A 17,823-nucleotide genomic window follows, 5' to 3' on the forward strand; every position below is an offset into this window, starting at 1 on the left:
TTCTCAGCTATCCTTACTTGGGAGTCACCTGCACCAAACTTAGTGGGCTTATTTCATAGCAAGCATGCGCAATATCAGTCTGCACATTTAATTTTTTTTTAAAGGATTACGCAAAGGAGTTACCAGCTAAGCTAGCATCCACTTTCACAATGTATTGTTTTAATAGAAGAGGTTAAACAGATATTAATTATCATCATGACTTATGTACATTTTTATGCTAAAACTTTTAAACCATTATCCGATCAACATGTGGCCAAGCAAAAAGAAATAAACAAAATCATTTCCTCTCTACAGTATTGCAAAATCGATGGGGGTGGACTCCTCAGCATGATAACTCTTACCAAATAATGATTTACAAAGCTCCAAATCCAACTGAAATCTAATAAATTATTTCAAAAAGTTAGAAATAATTGAATAATCTGAATTTAGCTATTTTAAACAAAATTAATTTTCAAGCATAATCTAATCAAAACAAGTTTTGTGTTGTTCTGTGGGGCATTAGAGATCATTTTTAGCTGCTTTAAATGGGGGATAAAGTTGCCTAAAATAGAAATGTTGGGTAATGGCAGAGTTTAAGTTCCTGATGGTTTTTTCCAAAAGCATTTCAATTGCAGAGCATCATACAAATTCTCCAAAACGTTTTCCAAAAAGTATACAGAATGCTTGGGAAAAGACTGTGGCCCGGTTCACACGTCACTTTAAACCATAGTTAAGCTTAGTTGGTGCATGGAATGAAAATCTCTGATGCTTCACTCACTTCTCCTGCTCCTGCTATAGTGCCAGGAGTTAAGCCGTGGTCTGGCTTTGCGTTACATCCAAACCCAAGCTCTTGGTTTGACTCTCTCCAAACAAATCATGAGCTACAGCCAAAGTTTGTCCTTTGCTTAGTGCTCACTGTTTGTTTTGGGAAAACAAACTACAAGCCTGGGTTTGGACATAACTCTAAGCCAAACCATGGTTTAGCTCCTAGCAGTGCAGCAGCAAGAGGAATGGAGCAGCAAAACAGCCATGATTTTCACCCTGCGTACCAGTATGCTGCCCATTTATTTTGAATAATATATGCATGTTTGTGAACCTTTTCGATTGGAGAATTACAGAGCAGAATTCGGATGAGTGCAAGTTTCAAAGAGTGGCTGTGTCTCTGTTTTCATATCGTTTCAGAAAGTGTGGATTTGATAGATTTGGGTTTAAATATGAACTGAATCAAATTTCTCTTTCATCCCTACTCAGAGTAGCCTCACTGAAATGAGTCATGTTGCAATGGGTCCACTATGAGGAGGACTAGCATGGGTTGGGGACCATTATTCTGGGTTCGTCTTGTGAGCAAAGACGACCCAGGATAGATTCCTTGCGGGAACAGCATCAAAGTAATGGCAAATATTAAACAAGATTTCCTTGATAGCAACAATTCACTGTCACCCATGTGCCCCCCACACATACTGCGAACACAGATACTGAAATAAGACAACTCCTGCCCCACCCACTTTTCATGCCAAGTCTGCCCATACGATGCTGCCTATATGTTCCTGCCCAACATGAATGGGGCTTGCTGTGTTCTCCCCACACACCTCTCACCGCTGTCCACTGGTAAACCTTGTCCAGGTTCTGTGGCATGGTGACATCACAGTGCAGCTTGGGCAGGGCAGAGCTACATATTCCTGAACTAAGCAATTCACAAGGCCAGCATACTGAGCTGAATAGACAGCACCCACCCTGGCCTCCGAGAGTTATCATCCAGGACAGCCACCTCACACTGCAACATGGTAAGATCATCTCTGGTCCAGAGGCTTCAGTGTGTACATCTCCTACGCTCAGCCAGAAGTTCCATGAGGACCTGTGCTCATGAAGAATGGAACAGTTGGAGGGCAACCCAATGGGTCACCAATCTAGGGGGCTTGCTCGAAAGGAGGCATGGAGGAGAAATTAGATCAAATTCACATGTAAAGGCTAATTTACCTAATTTGCACTTTCAGAAACAATCGAAGAACCGAAACACAGCTCTCTTTCAAAACTCACACTTCGCCCAATTTTGCGATGCAGATCTCCAGCCAAGTAATGTGTACAAAAATGTCAATTAATGTGAGTGGGGCTGGGGTGTTCATTTGTATTTTCTGCTTCAGGCACTATAATGTTTTGGGGCAGCTATGGCTTGACTTCCTGTCCAGAGAACCACAGAGCAGACAGATAACATGTGATCTTATCAGCACAGAGTAGGGATATAAGAAGACATCATTTTCCATTCCATCCTGTATTCACCACATGCATCACTGTTTCCATTCCACTGCAGTTGGTCTTCCAACAAAAACAATACTATTCATCTCACTGGCCGCCGTGGCGAAATTACATAACTTAAGTAATTAACTAAATTGATTACATGCATTACATTGTCATTACGCTATTCCACCCCATTTTCAGTGCAAAAGAAACACAATGCAAGGAAGGGGAATGTAATCAGTTATGTATTATTTGCAGACTGAAAGCAGCAACAGCGAATACAGATCATATTCACTGGATTGATTTCCATTCTGGACATGAGGTAAATAAGCAGTATTGGCAATTTCTGCTCTCATTTCCATTTTTGTCAGAGTTCTCCAACATCCCTAGCCCAAAGCAGAGTACTAGAGCTACATTCACACCATACTTTATTCCATTTTAAATAGTCATGGCTTCCCCCCAAAGAATCCTGGGAATTGTAGTTTGTGAAGGGTGCTGAGAGGAGAACCCTATTCATCACACAGCTGCAGTTCCCAGAGTTCTTTAGGAAGAGGGACTGACTATTAAACCACTCTGGAAATTGTAGCTCTGTGAGGAGAATAGGGCTCTCCTAACAACAGAACCTGTAATCAACTACACTTCCTAGGATTCTTTGGAGAAAGCCATGACTGTTTAAAGTGGAACAAATGTATGGCGTGAAAGTAGTCTAGCTGTCTAACCCATCCAGCTTTTTAAAGAAATGTTGTCCTACCTTGGCCAGCTGTGCCTGCAGCTGGTTCTTGGCATCAGCTATTTCTGCAATGCGGGCATTTAAAGCCAAGTTGGTGTCTGTCCACTGCCTCCACATATCATCGGAAGTGATTTCCAGGGTATGATCTGCTTCCTGGCGGAGGGTGGCCGAGTTGGCCCGTGCGTTCTGAGAATACCGGATGTTGTCATCGCTAAACTTAGCCCATGTTTCAGGGACTGAGACTCTGCAAGGTGAGAATCAAGTTATTGCTAAAACCCATATAACGTCCAATGTTTTAGGTTGTTGTGCACCTCTTTCATCTATGACTCTCCAACTTTCTTTCCTTTCCTTTAATTCTTTTACGTTTTATATTATTTATATTTAAATTATTTTAAATGCAGCTGCCACATTTCAAAAAACATTAAATAGACAGGTGTTTTTTTTAAACTGAGTTTGAATCCTGAGAAAACAGAGGTTTTGTACGTAGTCGTTTTCTATGTCTGGAAGATAGGAAAATTGCCTGTGGATGGGATTGTACTCCCTCTGAAAGAGCAGGTGCATAGCCTGGATACATATTTGCCATTAGAAGCCTGCATGACCTATGTGGCTAGGAGTGCCTTTTAAGAGCTTCATCTGGTACACCAGCTATGACTGTATTTGGATCAGGATAGCCTGGCCATAGTAGTCCATGCACTGGTGACCTCAAGACTGGATTACTACAATGCACTCTATGTTGGGCTGCCCTTGGGCCAGATCCGGAATCTCCAACTAATGAAGAATGCAGTGGCTAGACTGCTGATGGGGGCAGTCAGCATGTGATATCTCTGCTAAAACAACTACACTAGCCGCCTATATGCTACCAGGCCAGGTTCAAGGGCCTCTCCCGATACAAACCCACCCGTACACTACGCTCAACATCTAAGGCCCTCCTCCAGGTGCCTACTCCGAGGTAAGCTGGGAGGGTGGCAACAAGGGAGAGGGCCTTCTCAGTGGTGGTCCCCAAATTATGGAATGATCATTCTGACAAGGTGCGCCTGGCGCCATCACTGTTATCTTTTCGGCGCCAGGTCAAGACTTTCCTCTTCTCCCAGGCATTTTAGCATGTGTTTTAAATTGTTTTGAATTTTTTAAACTGTGTTTTAAATTGTTTTTAAAAGATGTGTTTTAAATTTGTATATTTGTTTTTGATGGTTTTAGTTGCTGTAAACCGCCCAGAGAGCTTCGGCTATGGGGCAGTATACAAACACAATCAATCAATCAATCAATCAATCAATAGTGTTAATATTGTCAACTTGGGTCCCGGATATCCTAAGGACCACCTGAGCCCCTATATCCCTCCTTGATCAGTAAAATCATTTGGAAGAGCACTGTGAATTGTCCCCAACTGACCTCAGCTATAAGTCAGGTATTTAGCGTTGCCAGTCCAATGCCAAAAACGTTGTTCCAGCATTCAGATGTCTCTTGAAGACTTTTTTTTATGTTGACAGACCTATTCAGTTATTTACATTTTTAGAAGATGAGCCTGTCATTTTTATGATAATTTTAGATTATTTTTACAGTATTTTATTATGGGCTTTTTTTTGCATTTTAAATTTTGTGATACACTGCTGTGGTATCTTATATGAAGGGTGGTCTATAAGCAAAGAAATAAATAGAAAAGGGGATAGGAGCATTTCGGTGTTATTATATGCAGATGACACTGTTCTTTTGTCACACGCCCAAATGGAGATGTGAAGGCTCCTAAGGGCTTTAGGTTTATATTATGCCAGGGAACTTCTACAAGTCCCAGGCTATGGTCTGAAGGCACCTAAGGCCAGCTCCCTGCCGGTCAGGTGTGGTCAGTGCCTGGATGAGAGACCGCCTGGGAACCATATGTAAGCCGCCTTGGGTTTCATGAAAAAGAAAGGCGGGGTATAAATGTAATTAATAAATAAGTCAACTATGCTAAAAACAAAAATCTAGTTTGGGGGAAAGAGGAAGAAGAAATACTGATGGCAATTAGATAACCAGCCATTCGATCAGGTCAAAATGCATAAATACTTGGCTGTGACATTTAAAAGCTCAGGATCCTGGTCTGCACTCCTGAAACTACAGCTCTGGTGGCCAGTGTCACTTCCTCCCGAAGGACCTCAGGGTGGCAAATGCAACATGATAAAACAACTCCTTGAAAAGCATTCTAAAACCAGTTAAAACATTTTTAAAAACCAGTTAAAACATTCAACTAGTAGTCTCAGGGTTGTGAGGAAGAGTGTCTTTTGCCCACCAAATGTCTGGGTAAAGGGGAATCTTTAACTTCCTCCTGAAATTCAATAAAGAGGGAGACAGATTGGCCTCATCAGGGAAAGCATTCCACAAATGAGGGACTGCCACTGAAAAGGCCCTGTCATGAGTCAACGCTAACCAGGCTACCCCCAGTGGTGGCACCACCAGGGGGACGCAGAGAAGGGTCTCTAAAGATGATCTTAGAGTCTGGGCGTGCATACAGTGGAGGAGATGATTCTTCAGGTAACCTGGCCCAAAGCCATTTTGGGCTTTAAATAGTAACACTTTGAACTGGGCCCGGAAATGGACTGGAAGATAGTGCGTATTGTACCAACCAGTCCAAATTTCCAGTCTTGCTGCTTTATTTTGGACCTACTGAAGTTCAGGACTATTTCCAAAGGTAGCCCTTTATAATAATGCATTGCTGTAGTCCAGCCAGAAAGTTACTAGAGAATGGGAAACTGTAGCAAGACTATCTCCTAGGTCACAGTTGGTATATCACCATAATCTGATAAAAGGCACTCCAAACCACTGAGGCCACCTGCACCTCAACAGTATTGAACTGGAGGCATGAAGAGAGGCAGAACTTGCAAGGAGGGAACTATTAATTAACTGAAAAGGCAGGACTAAATCGCACAGAATGATCTTGGGGACGGGTAAGAGCATTGCAAGATAATCTAGCGCTATGCTATGTGGAAACATGGTTTTAATGTCCCTTCCTGCTAAATGTGGAGAAGCAATGCTTCAGCACCATTAAGGGTTCAAAGGTGGAGGCAACCCATCTCAACAAATGCTTGCAGCTCTTGAGTGTGTGGCGCTCCATGCACACATCAGACACGCAGTACTCTAAATCATTTATTTATTAGGTTTATATCCCACCCTTTCTCCCGTTAGGAGCCCAGGGCAGCATTAGTGGGGAAATTTCTGCCCACCAGATTTGCTGAACTACAACCCCCATCAGTCCTGACCGTTGCCCGAGCTTGTTGGGGCTGATGAGAAATGCAGCTAAGCAACATGTTGAGGACCACACATTCCCCACACCTGCTCCAGGTCCTGTTTGTTGGGTCCAGTGGATCATCAGCACTGCCTAAAAGATTTAGAGATGGCTCTATAACAGAGTTCAGTTAGACAACATAACAAGCATTTCTCTATCTATTAATACAGGAAACAAAAATGTTATCGCCTTCCCCCTCTCCCCGATGTACAGTAGGGCAGGGGTTCCTAAACTGTGGCCTGTGGACCATCAGCAGTCCATGAACTTCATTCAGGTGATCCATGGAATTCTACAGAATTCAAATTGTAATACGATAAAATGCAATTTATTAGAAATAAAAGAAGGCAATAAAAATACAATTAAAAATCATACAGCAGAAAAATCATAAAGTTTTCCCTCAATTTTCAAGTGGTTTGTTCTGGGGTGGAGAGTTTGGGGACCACCTCAGTAGGGGATTAAGGCACTTCTCAAGTAGTTAGCATTCAAGGAAACCCCAGCAACACAGAATACTTGTCTTCTGAAATTAAGGAATTTGCTTTTTAATAAAAATGTTGTACCATCTGAAAGTCATGCGTTTTGGGCTTGGTATCAGTCTTATATCAAGCATACACAAGTGCATGCTCCAGTCATGGATATTTTAAGAGTGCACTATACTTACGTTCCATCTATTTTTTCCACTCCATGGTAGTAGTTAATGCTGTCAGAAGTATTCCTCAGGTTATAGCACTTCTCATCAATGAAATGGGCTGAGCTTTTGTCACCAAGGTCCCTCTCAAGGGCATGTTGGGCATCTCTGTTAATACTACGGAGAAGAACAAAGATTTCTGTTATATCTGCACATTTACAGGTTTTTTTTACAATAATTTTTATTCAAATTTTCATAAAACAAACAAAACAAAATCATAAAACATTCAAAGACAAAACAAAACAAAACAAAAATGATTAAACAAAAAAATAAAATGTTGACTTCCCATTTGTCGCAGATCAGTTATAGGTCTACAATATATAACAATCCTGTCTCTTAAATTATATTATAAAATCACTTTCCTCCAGTAGTTATCTTAATTAATCATCAAATCTCATAGACATTACTTTATTCTTTCCACAAAAAGTCAAAGAGAGGTTTCAATTCTTTAAGAAATATATCTATCAATTTTTCTCCAAATAAACATGTCGATTAATCCATCTCGTTAATAATAATAATAATCTTATTGTCATAACCATAGTCCAAATAAACATATCGATTAATCCATCTCATCAAATCTGTTAAGTCCAATAATTTCAATAGCCATTATTCCATTATCCATATTAATTCCATCTTCCATCTTCAATAGTCCTGTTAAGTCCAGTAATTTCAGTGTCCAATCTTCCATTATCAGTATTCCATAATAATCTTGCTGTCATAGCCATAGTCATATAATAAGAGTCTAATGGGAATTTCCTCTATCCCAAATATTTTCTTGCCATCGATTCTGAATAAGTTGCTGAAATATTGTTGTAAAGTCATATCTCTGTTCTTCTTTTTTACAAAATGCACTGGCTCATCTCTTGAGAGTTTTTCCATTGTCACATGGCTGCAGTTAATTCCATAGATTTTCTCTATATCAAGCTCCATCACGTCATTCCAGTCCAGAAATGGACCACAGATTGAAAAATGTTTCCCCACCCTTGCTGTAGCCCAAACTTCAGTTTGTTTTCACAATTTGTCTGGGAATTCTACTTCCATATTCACAAATTGTGAAAACAAACTGAATTTTGGGCTACAGCAAGGGTGGGGAAACATTTTTCAATCTGAGGACCACATTCCTTTCTGGCAACCTTTTAGTGGAGGGGGGCACATGCCCCAGTGGGCAGGGCCAGTGGCAAAAAGTAGGCAGAGCAACTAATGTAAATCTTTACCTTTGTACAGTAGGCTAGTTTCTACATACATGCATACACTCCTCTCTATCCTCCACCCAGACAAGCAAGAGGCATTATGAGAATTCAAGGACACAGAGGTGTGTCCCAGGGGCGTCACTAGGGCAGTGCGGCAGGTGCGGGCCGCACCGGGTGACACCACCAGACGGGGGTGACACCCAGAGCCACCTCCTCCCCAGGTACCGCCTAAGCACCAACAAGAGTCTTCGCATGGTGCGCCGGCTGCCTTCCTCGGCTGTTAGAAGGTGGAAGCGGCGGCAGACAACGAGGCGGCGGCGCGCTCCCGGGCCCTGTCATTTGGCCGCATGCTGCTAGAGGCTGCGCGCATGCTCTGCCCCACACGCGATCGCTCAAAGTATGAGAGAGAAGGCGCTGCGGGCCACACCAGGTGACACCAACCCTAGTCCGACACCTTCACTATACAGTTTTCGTTGTATGCTCTTTAATCCTGGTCTTTGATGCTTGTGATGCCTATTTGTACGACCCACCATATTCTTGTGATTGTAATTTGTTTAAAACTATTATTAATACTGTATTTTGAAAATAGTTGTTGTGCCCAGCCCTGGGACCTTAGCATGAAGGTGGGTAATAAATGATGATGATGTTTTTTGTAAACTGCTTAGAGGTTTTCTACAAACAAGCAGTATACACATTTTGTTAAATAACAATAAATAAATAAAATGTGATGAAGATGAAGATGATAATAATTCCAGCCAGGCAAAAGCTCTGAAGGAGGGTGCAAAGCAGGACTGATGAGGCGTGTGGCTTGGGAGGGTGTGTGGCCTGGGTAGAGTCCCAAGGACCAGAGGGGGGTGGGTGGTAGGCCACAATCAGCCCCTGCACCTGAAGTTCCCAACCCTGGCCTAATGTTTTGCAAAATAGCAACACGCTTGGCCAGAAACTTGTCATCCAGGCTTTGTTCCTGACAGAGTTCCTGTACTTCTCTCATTCCTTTTAGTGGGACTTCAGATTTGTATTTCTGATTCCTCAATTGAAACTAGTGCCATCAGCTCAGCTAGGCCTTTTTTCTCTCTGCAGGGGGGCTGCTGTGCATTTTACCAGCTTTATAACGGACAGAAGCTGAACAGGTAAGTGAAGATCCCCCAACACGGTATCTTCTAGCCAGGAAAGGCCTTGCCTGTTGAATTTCCACCTGCTGTTGAAGTCACAGAAACCCTGTCGGGAATTTGTTTTTTAAAAGCCAGTTGTACCAACAATTATGCTTTTTTAGCAGTTGCAAATTTTTGCAGTTCCTCCCTTTGAGGACTGGGTGTGATTTCCTGAGTAGTGTTATGAATTCTGGGTGCATTCCAGATGGCTGCAAATCCAGATATGTTAAATGGCTTTTGCCGTTGAGAATTGCCTGCTGAAGCGACTGCCACTCATTGGAGGATAACACCCTAAAGGAGACTTCTTAAGGCAAAGGATGCTGAGCTATAACTGTAACCATTACATTATAAACGGATGCGTGCAACACAACTTGCCGCCCACCTTTAAATACCAGGTTACATTTTTTAAAAGCTTACTTCAGTTGTTGGTCAATTCTTCCTGCAAGCTTTCTCATTTTATCTTGGCATGCTCTGATCAAATCAACCTCCTATAATAGAAAACATACACACCTGTTGTCAGTGAAGATCCCACAAAACTGAAGGCCAAATAGTATCCTTTGTGGGATTGTCTCTCTATAATTGGGGTGGGTGGGTGAGCAACACATAGGAAATGGAAGAGATAACATGAGAGTTGGCAGCTCTCCAGCTCCAACACTTTGAAAGTCTTGTCCCGGGAGACTCATGGGCGTTCAGAATCATCTTTGGCACCTGCAAAGACCCTCTGCCCTTCCCATTTTTAATGTTAAGTTTTTAAATGAACTTTTTTGGTTGTTTGGACTGTTCTGGGGGGCAATTCCCTGGGTTTTTGTGGGGGTTTTTGTGTATATAAAGGGGGGAGAGAGGGGTGTTGCTTCTCACATTTGTTGTTACCAACATGGATCTTAAGGTCCACATGAAGGAGTGCTTTACTGAAAGATTATGCAAGAGAGATTCCACAGTGAAACTAGAACTTACCAAGTAGTTTGATACTATAAGTATAGGCTTGAATTGAGGCAATAGATTCTTCTTGCACTACAGCTTGTAATGAATGCTCCCAAACTAGGATGCTTGTGCTGTCCCCTTTTACCGCTGGTGTGAGGGGTCATTGGCTTATTTCATGTACATTTATGCAGAATATATATAAATACCATTGTCTGTCAGCTGACACTACCTCACAGGGTTGTTGTGGGGATAAAATGGAGAAGGAGAGAACCATGTACACCACCTTGAGCTACTTGGAGGAAAAGTGGGATGTAAATGTAACAACAGTAGTAACAACAGCAAGAAGTGCCATTTGAGGAAGGATAACACTTCACAAGTATGGTGAAATGAGTTCTAGACCATGGAAACTTCTGCATCAATAAATCTGTTAGGTTTTAAGTTTAAGTGGTTCTGTTTGGTTTCGTTTGTGGAAACATGACTAAGGTCACATCCACATCATGCGTTTAAAGCCGGTGGCTTCCCCCAAAGAATCCTGGGAACTGTAATTTCCCAATAACAGAGCTACAATTTCCAGCAACCTTACCAAACTATAGTTCCCAGGATTCATTGGTGGAAGCCACATGCTTTAAATGTTTGGTGTGGATGTTACCTACTACAGCTGTCAGTTTTATGTCAGTTTCTCTTTTGGGACTAGAACTGGACTAGTTTTTCTAAACCAGTTTCAGGGGTAAACCTGGCATCATCTAAAGTGACAATGAGCAAAAATCCAGATCAGTGGGATTCATGTAAGTGCACTTTTGGGACAAAAAAACCACAGTCCTTTAAAACTTTATTTGAAGGCCTGGCATTCTCACTTCCCAATGTGCTAGAGTGTATATCTCCTGAGCTTTCTTTTTTAGGAGGCAAACAACAGCACAACTATCTCCTCCTTTTTTCTATAATTTGGCTTTTGGTTCAACTCATATTTGATGTTAAAATTTCAACAAAATCCCCCATTTACTCTAAAGTTTCCAGTCAGCTTTGCCTTCCATGGGCCAGATAAGGTTTCAGGGGAAAGAAAAAAGAAATGCTTTTGTCAAGCAAAGAAGACATAACAGCTTGAGTGATATTTTTGGCTACCTTCTGCAAATGTTTTCATAAAGCCAGCAAGCCTTGTACCTGTATGAGATTCTTTTCCACATCATCGTGGACCAAGTCAATCCCCATCCGCTTCTCCCGATTGTATAAGCATTCCAAGGCCACCTGCAAGAAGCAAGCAAGAAAATCTTTATACAGTAGGGCATTCGTGGTGATTTGTGCTGAAATCCTGTAACTTTTTATACCACAAATGTCCTGGTTTATTTTTGTCTTGCTTTTGTTGTGCTCCAGACAGCAGTAATGTGATAGTATTAGGGAAGCAGAATAAATCCACCACCAATGCACTATGATTGTGTCAGGATCAAGAACACGTTGCAGAACACACAATAAAACACCAGTCTAGAGGAGCCCTCAGTGAGTCTTTGGAAAACATTACAAGTTTCTTTCTTATCCAAGTTAGGCTGTGAACACACTAATCGCCAGTGCAAAGCATTTCCATTAGCTGCACCTGGAGGGACAATGGGTTGATCTGCCAATCAGCCGGCGAAATCTGTGTGAAGCTGAATTTAAAAAACGCACTTGAGCTGCTCCAATGAGGTTTTACAGTAAAAAGGGGTGGAGATTGACTAGTGTCATGTGCCCCCATTTTCAGAAGAGAGAGGCGGAGATGCACTGGAACCAGCAAAGCAGTGAGTGTGTTTCTACCCTTAATCTCCTAGTAGTGGAAGAAAAGAGTTCCAGATATACCTCTGAATAATTAACATGTAACTACACGAAATGAATGGATGGATGGTGGTTTGTTGTTGTGACCCAATGATCCAAGTGCTGGATCTGTCAAAATGATAAGTAGGAGACCCATTTGCTGTTAACTCACTGGGCAACTTCTCTAGGCCAGCCTAAGGACACTTGAGGAATTTGATCTTTGTGAATTCTGATCCAAAGTGATCTGCTCCACACTTCCCGAACCAATGTGCAGATCAGAAGAAAAGTTGCAATTCTAAACCTACTGACCGGAGTGTAAACGCCATTCACACTTCCTGAATCCTGGGAGTAAAACATCAACCAATGTAACAAGTAACCTGAACTAGTGTGGGGGCAATAGTCAGAAAGGCAATCTATTCTTCCCTTGCTTATTGATGTAGTTAAAGTGTTGGACTATGACCTGGAAGACCAGGGTTCAAATCTCTACTCAGCCATGAAGCCTATTGGGTGACCTTAGCCCATTCACTGTCTGTTAGCCTAACCTACTTCACAAGGTTGTTGTGAGGATACAACAGGGAGGGAAAGAAACATGTACTCCACCTTGAGCTTCTTGGAGGAAAGGTGGGATGTAAATGCAATAAATAAAATGAGACAGTTGCATTACTTGTTGATATGCAGACTGTTTTTCTCAGGCTTTACTACCTTCCTCCTCCTCCTTAGATAGTGTTAGTGTTAACTTCATGACTCCATAATGGCCAAATGCGTGTCTGTACTCAGAATGGCTTTATTTCCTGCGAGTAATAAACCTTAAGTTTCTTTATTCTTTCAACCACCAGTCTTACCAGATTACTGTATTAATTTCTGAACTCTGCTGCACTCTCTCCATATATATATGAGGCTATCAGCTTGAAAAAAGTATCAAAATGTGTTTTAAAATCCATATTTTGTGTGGAAATACTTTTAAAATACATATCTAAATACTTATTTACATTCACATTTTTGTGCACATTTAAAAATTCACAGATTAATGCAGAAACAGGACAGAACAGATTCATCCATCAATACAAAAAGTGACAGATAGGAAACAGGCAGATTAACCCATCCTTACATCAGTGTCAGCAGAAATCCAAGCTCTTGTTATGAATGTTTTTTAGAACACACACATATTTATTTTTCTTAGCTAAGAAAACAAAAGTTGTTTATATGAATGCTGATTGTGACAATACTTCATTTATTTAGATTTCAGCTCAGTGCAGGCAACACTATTTTCAAACAAACAAAATCTGTGTTAAAGAATCAAGTCACATCCCCAGACTTTACCTGGTCCCCTTCCTGACGAACCAATTATGATTGTCAATGCACATGTAAAAGTGCAAAATTTCATTGCTGTAATTATTCGTGTTAGGGATGAAAAAGGATTTGCAACTCATGTTATATGGCTGTTATTCACTAATAAATGAAACCAAACGGATTTCAAAAGGAAAGCTTAATGCGCCACCTCATGGCCAATTTTAAGAACGTAAGAAGAGCCTGCTGGATCAGGCCAATGGCCCATCTAGTCCAGCATCCTGTTCTCACAGTGGCCAACCAGGTGCCTGGGGGAAGCCCGCAAGCAGGACCCGAGTGCAAGAACACTCTCCCCTCCTGAGGCTTCCAGCAACTGGTTTTCAGAAGCATACTGCCTCTGACTAGGGTGGCAGAGCACAGCCATCACGGCTAGTAGCCATTGATAGCCCTGTCCTCCATGAATTTGTCTAATCTTCTTTTAAAGCCATCCAAGCTGGTGGCCATTACTGCGTCTTGTGGGAGCAAATGCCATAGTTTAACTATGCGCTGAGTAAAGAAGTACTTCCTTTTGTCTGTCCTGAATCTTCCAACATTCAGCTTCTTTGAATGTGCACGAGTTCTAGTTTATATGAACTGTTGTGATTACAGTTTTATAGTAAGATGGGAGTATTAAGATATTAGAAGGAAATAATAAATAATAATTCTCCTAAGGTCTTGCAAGATGCTGGTAGTTTTGAAGACCTGGGAGTACTGTTTTGGGCTGCATTCAGACAGCAGTTTATTCCATTTTTCTGAAATCTCCTTACCTGATAATTTCCACATTTTATTTGATCTTTCATGTGACGTAAAAGGCACTTATGCAAATCTAGCAGAATATAGTGGAAGTTTAGTGTCCATTTCCATGTTAATTGCTTCCAGAAAAAAAATGTGCTTGCAACCCCATTAACCCAGAAAATTGTGGAAGTAATGTGACAAAATTTGAAGCAGTATACCAGCATACAGTTCTTTTCTGTAGTTTTCATGGGGGAATCATGGGGGAAGGAATGGTGCATGCGTGGAAAGGGTGGGGAAGTAGCAACATACCCAAAGACGTTCATGGTTGTGTCACATGATGCCCACTGATGTGAATGAATTTTAGCGCAGCATGGTAGTATATCAATCAAAAAGCCACAGTTCTATAATGCTACTGCAGTGTGAAAGGAATATTAGAAATCAGGACATTAGTACTACCATTATAATCAGTAAAACAAACACAATAAACCCTCTGTCAGAATGTAGCCTTGATCTTAGAACCAAGGAATGTTTCTAAGTGGACATAGCTGGAAAGGATGATGGATGGGGTGGGACCACCATTCATGCCACCGAGGGTGCCCCAGGAGAAAGGCAAATGGTCTCCAACAACTACATTTCTCAGCACAGTTGCATACCAAACCAAGAGGCTGCTATCTGGACGAGCCCTGATACCCACCTGCAGCGGCCCCTGGGCTTCGTCCGCAGCACATTCCAGGCGCCTCTTTGCTGTGTCCAGCGCACGGGTTTCAGTTAGCAGCCTTTCGAGTTCATAGGTCAGCTCGGACCTCCAGAAATCTATGTCAGCTAGCCTCTGCCCAATATTCTTCCCAGAATCCTCCTGCTGTTGCCGAGTCAGCTGGTCTTTGTCTTGCATTAGTCGCCCAGAGTCGGCATTAAGCCTCCCAGCCCAATGCCGGTAAGCCTCCGAGCCTTTAAGCTGGACAGCATTTGCTTTATACCAATCATGGGGGCTGTAACGAGCATACAAGGCTGATCGCACCGAAGGCAGTATAGTGGGTGGCCGTAATGGGGCACAGAGGCGGCCACCTCCCTCATCATTGGGCCGGAAGGCAGATACTTTGTAGAACAAGCTGGGTCTCCATGAGCTCAAGTAGCGGTACCCAGGCAGGTAATAAGCCTGGTAACTGTCCTGGCTTAGGCTGGTGGGAGCCACCTCTGGAAGCAGGCAGCTTTTCCTAGGTCCGCAGTAGCTGGCAGTCTGGGTGGTGCCAAGGAATTCCATCTAACTCTGTGAATCAGTCACCCAACCTTTCTTGCAGGTCAGGCCCCTGAAACGAAGCAGGTGCTGCAACTTTTAATTTTATTTATTACAGTTGGGGGTTGATGCACTGTGACTCAGCCATGGTGTCACAAAAGATTAGTGATGAGGATATCATGGCCCCAGCAAGGAGGCCCTGCAAGACTCACACATGATGCCTGGTTAGTTACATTTAAAAATAATAATAAAGGTCAAAACCCGCCAACACTCAAAAACAGAAATGGCAACTCTTATTTTGAGGCAATAAGGTCATATGCCAGAAGTGGTGTTGCATAATGACTAAATATGTGATCGGTGAGTGAGAAAGTCTCTCCTGGTTCAAATCTTTCTGTGTGTCTCAATGTGTTACAAATTTTTGAGTAAATGCCAGTCATTTGGGTTGGCTGCTAATTCCCCCCCCCCAAAAAGGCTACTTTTTCATTGATAAAGTCAACCACAACATCAGTATTTTCTCTCAGTGTGCATGCTTGGTGTTTTCTCACTGAGCTCAGTCCAGGACTATTGCTGCACATGCAAATGTAGTCTGTGGATTTCTCATGGCCACATGCCTGTGCTATTTGTCCACTCCATGCTGGAATCTCCCATGCACAGGCTTGTTCAGCCCATACCAGACAGAAGAAAATGGAAACTTACCACTCTGTGAATGCTGACTCCGCTTGCCCCCAATACCATAATATTTAAAATCTCAAACCCTGCAAACACTCAAAACACAAATGGCAGCTCTGAATTTATTTATTTTTATGAGATTTCTTTCCCGCCCTTCATCACAAGGTCCCATGCAAGTTGCAACAATAAAATATACAATGATAATAAAACCAATCAAACATCCGTTAACAACCACAAGACAAATATAAAAACAATTTACAATAGTTCCATGTAAGAACAATGCAAACATTTTAAAACAATTGCATATATGAAAACAGTTTTAAAAAGTTCCAGTACAGAGGCAGACTGGGACAAAGATCTTTACTCCAAAGGCTTGTTGAAAAAGGAAAACAACCATGGTAACAGATGGAGAGGAAAAGAATGTGCAAATGCAGCAACAAAGAAAGAAGAGGGGAAAACACAAAATATTGGTGATACCTTGACTTTCGTTAAATAGAATCAGCTTAGCTTGAATTGTTTTGTTTTCAATCATTTTGTTTGTAGGTTTCCAAGCTCGATTCAAGGTGCTGGTTTTGACCTATAAAGCCTTACACGGCTTGGGACCACAATACCTGATGGAACGCCTCTCCCGATACGAACCCACCCGTACACTATGTTCAAGATCAAAGGCCCTCCTCCGGGTGCCTACTCAGAGAGAAGCTCGGAGGGTGGCAACAAAGGAGAGGGCCTTCTCAGTGGTGGCCCCCAAATTATGGAATGATCTTCCTGACAAGGTGTGCCTGGCGCCAACACTCTTATCTTTTCAGTGCCAGGACAAGACTTTCCTCTTCTCCCAGGCATTTTAGCATGTATTTTTAAATTGTTTTTATATTGTTTTGAATTTTAAAATTGTGTTTTAAATTGTTTTTAAAATATGTTTTTAAATTGTGTATTTGTTTTAATGTTTTTGATTGCTGTAAACCGCCCAGAGAGCTTCGGCTATGGGGCGGTATACAAATGCAATAAATAAAAATAAATAAATAATAAGATGGTCATATATGTCATGTGGTAGGGGGGATGACTTTTCCTCCCCAGGCCTTCACATCTCAGAGCTACTTTAGTGCCATGACTAAACATGTGATCAGTGTGAGCAAGAAAGTCCTTCCTGGTTAAAATATTTCCGTACGTGTGGATGTGGGTGTTAAATATTAAACAGTATTTAAAACCAGAAGTTAGCAACCGCACACCTCAGCTCCAAAATTCTAGTAGTGAGCTCAGAGGGTTTTAAAAAAAGATCAGAAACGGCGTCTTTCCTTTTTTTCTGAAAAGTTGACAAGGCCATTCCGGTGAGATTTGATATGTACTTTGTGGTCACTCTTAACTGGTCATCGTATGCACACTTTTTCTTGAGAGGACGTCCACTGAATGGGCATAAATTCCATTGAACTGCACAGAAGTTACTGTTTTATTCTGATTGTTGCTGGACTAGACATTGTCCTCCACACATGCAGATCTTAAATTTCTCCGTTTTCATCAGACAACCACAGCAATTTCCCTCACACCAAACTGAGTTTTATTCAGTTTTTCATCACCAAATCTGGGTGTGATGACAACATGGCACCAGCCTGCATTTGCACATCACAGCTATTTGTGATACTGCACCAGTGACCAATCCTTGTACAAAGCTAATTCCCTAGTACAGGTAGTTGTGTGAAATCCACTGCGATCCCTCGAAATAATATGTTCCTATTTGTTTTTAAATAGAGATGAAGTGCTTTTAATTAACTTTTGCTAATCAGAAAATTGTGTCATTTCTTTAATTATACCAGTGGTGAAATTCATAGTACTTTGTTTTAGCAGTGGTAAATGCTAAAAATCGGCTTTTGAACAATTTTGTGTGCGTTATTTTTCCTGCAGTTTTTTAAAATTGTTTGGTTGTTTTCACGTGTATATG

General features: G+C 41.7%; 1 protein-coding gene and 1 long non-coding RNA gene across 2 annotated transcripts in view; one reads left to right on the forward strand and one right to left on the reverse strand.

Annotated features, from left to right (window-relative positions):
- TEKT5 (tektin 5) overlaps positions 1-15,248 on the reverse strand; it is a 32,631-nt gene extending 17,383 nt beyond the window's left edge. The window contains exons 1-5 of the mRNA XM_061599227.1: positions 14,682-15,248; positions 11,306-11,389; positions 9,644-9,714; positions 6,859-7,002; positions 2,966-3,188 (exon numbers count right to left, since the gene is read on the reverse strand). Of these exons, the coding sequence (XP_061455211.1) occupies positions 2,966-3,188; positions 6,859-7,002; positions 9,644-9,714; positions 11,306-11,389; positions 14,682-15,248 (1,089 nt within the window). The remainder of the gene's footprint in view (positions 1-2,965; positions 3,189-6,858; positions 7,003-9,643; positions 9,715-11,305; positions 11,390-14,681) is intronic.
- LOC133371651 (uncharacterized) lies at positions 3,151-17,171 on the forward strand. Its single transcript, XR_009759358.1, has 3 exons — positions 3,151-3,195; positions 9,156-9,205; positions 16,434-17,171. It is a non-coding gene; the product is annotated as an uncharacterized LOC133371651 (long non-coding RNA).
- Positions 17,172-17,823: the final 652 nt, after the last annotated feature.

This window comes from Rhineura floridana, chromosome 17, assembly GCF_030035675.1.
Source record: "Rhineura floridana isolate rRhiFlo1 chromosome 17, rRhiFlo1.hap2, whole genome shotgun sequence".
Taxonomy (NCBI): domain Eukaryota; kingdom Metazoa; phylum Chordata; class Lepidosauria; order Squamata; family Rhineuridae; genus Rhineura; species Rhineura floridana.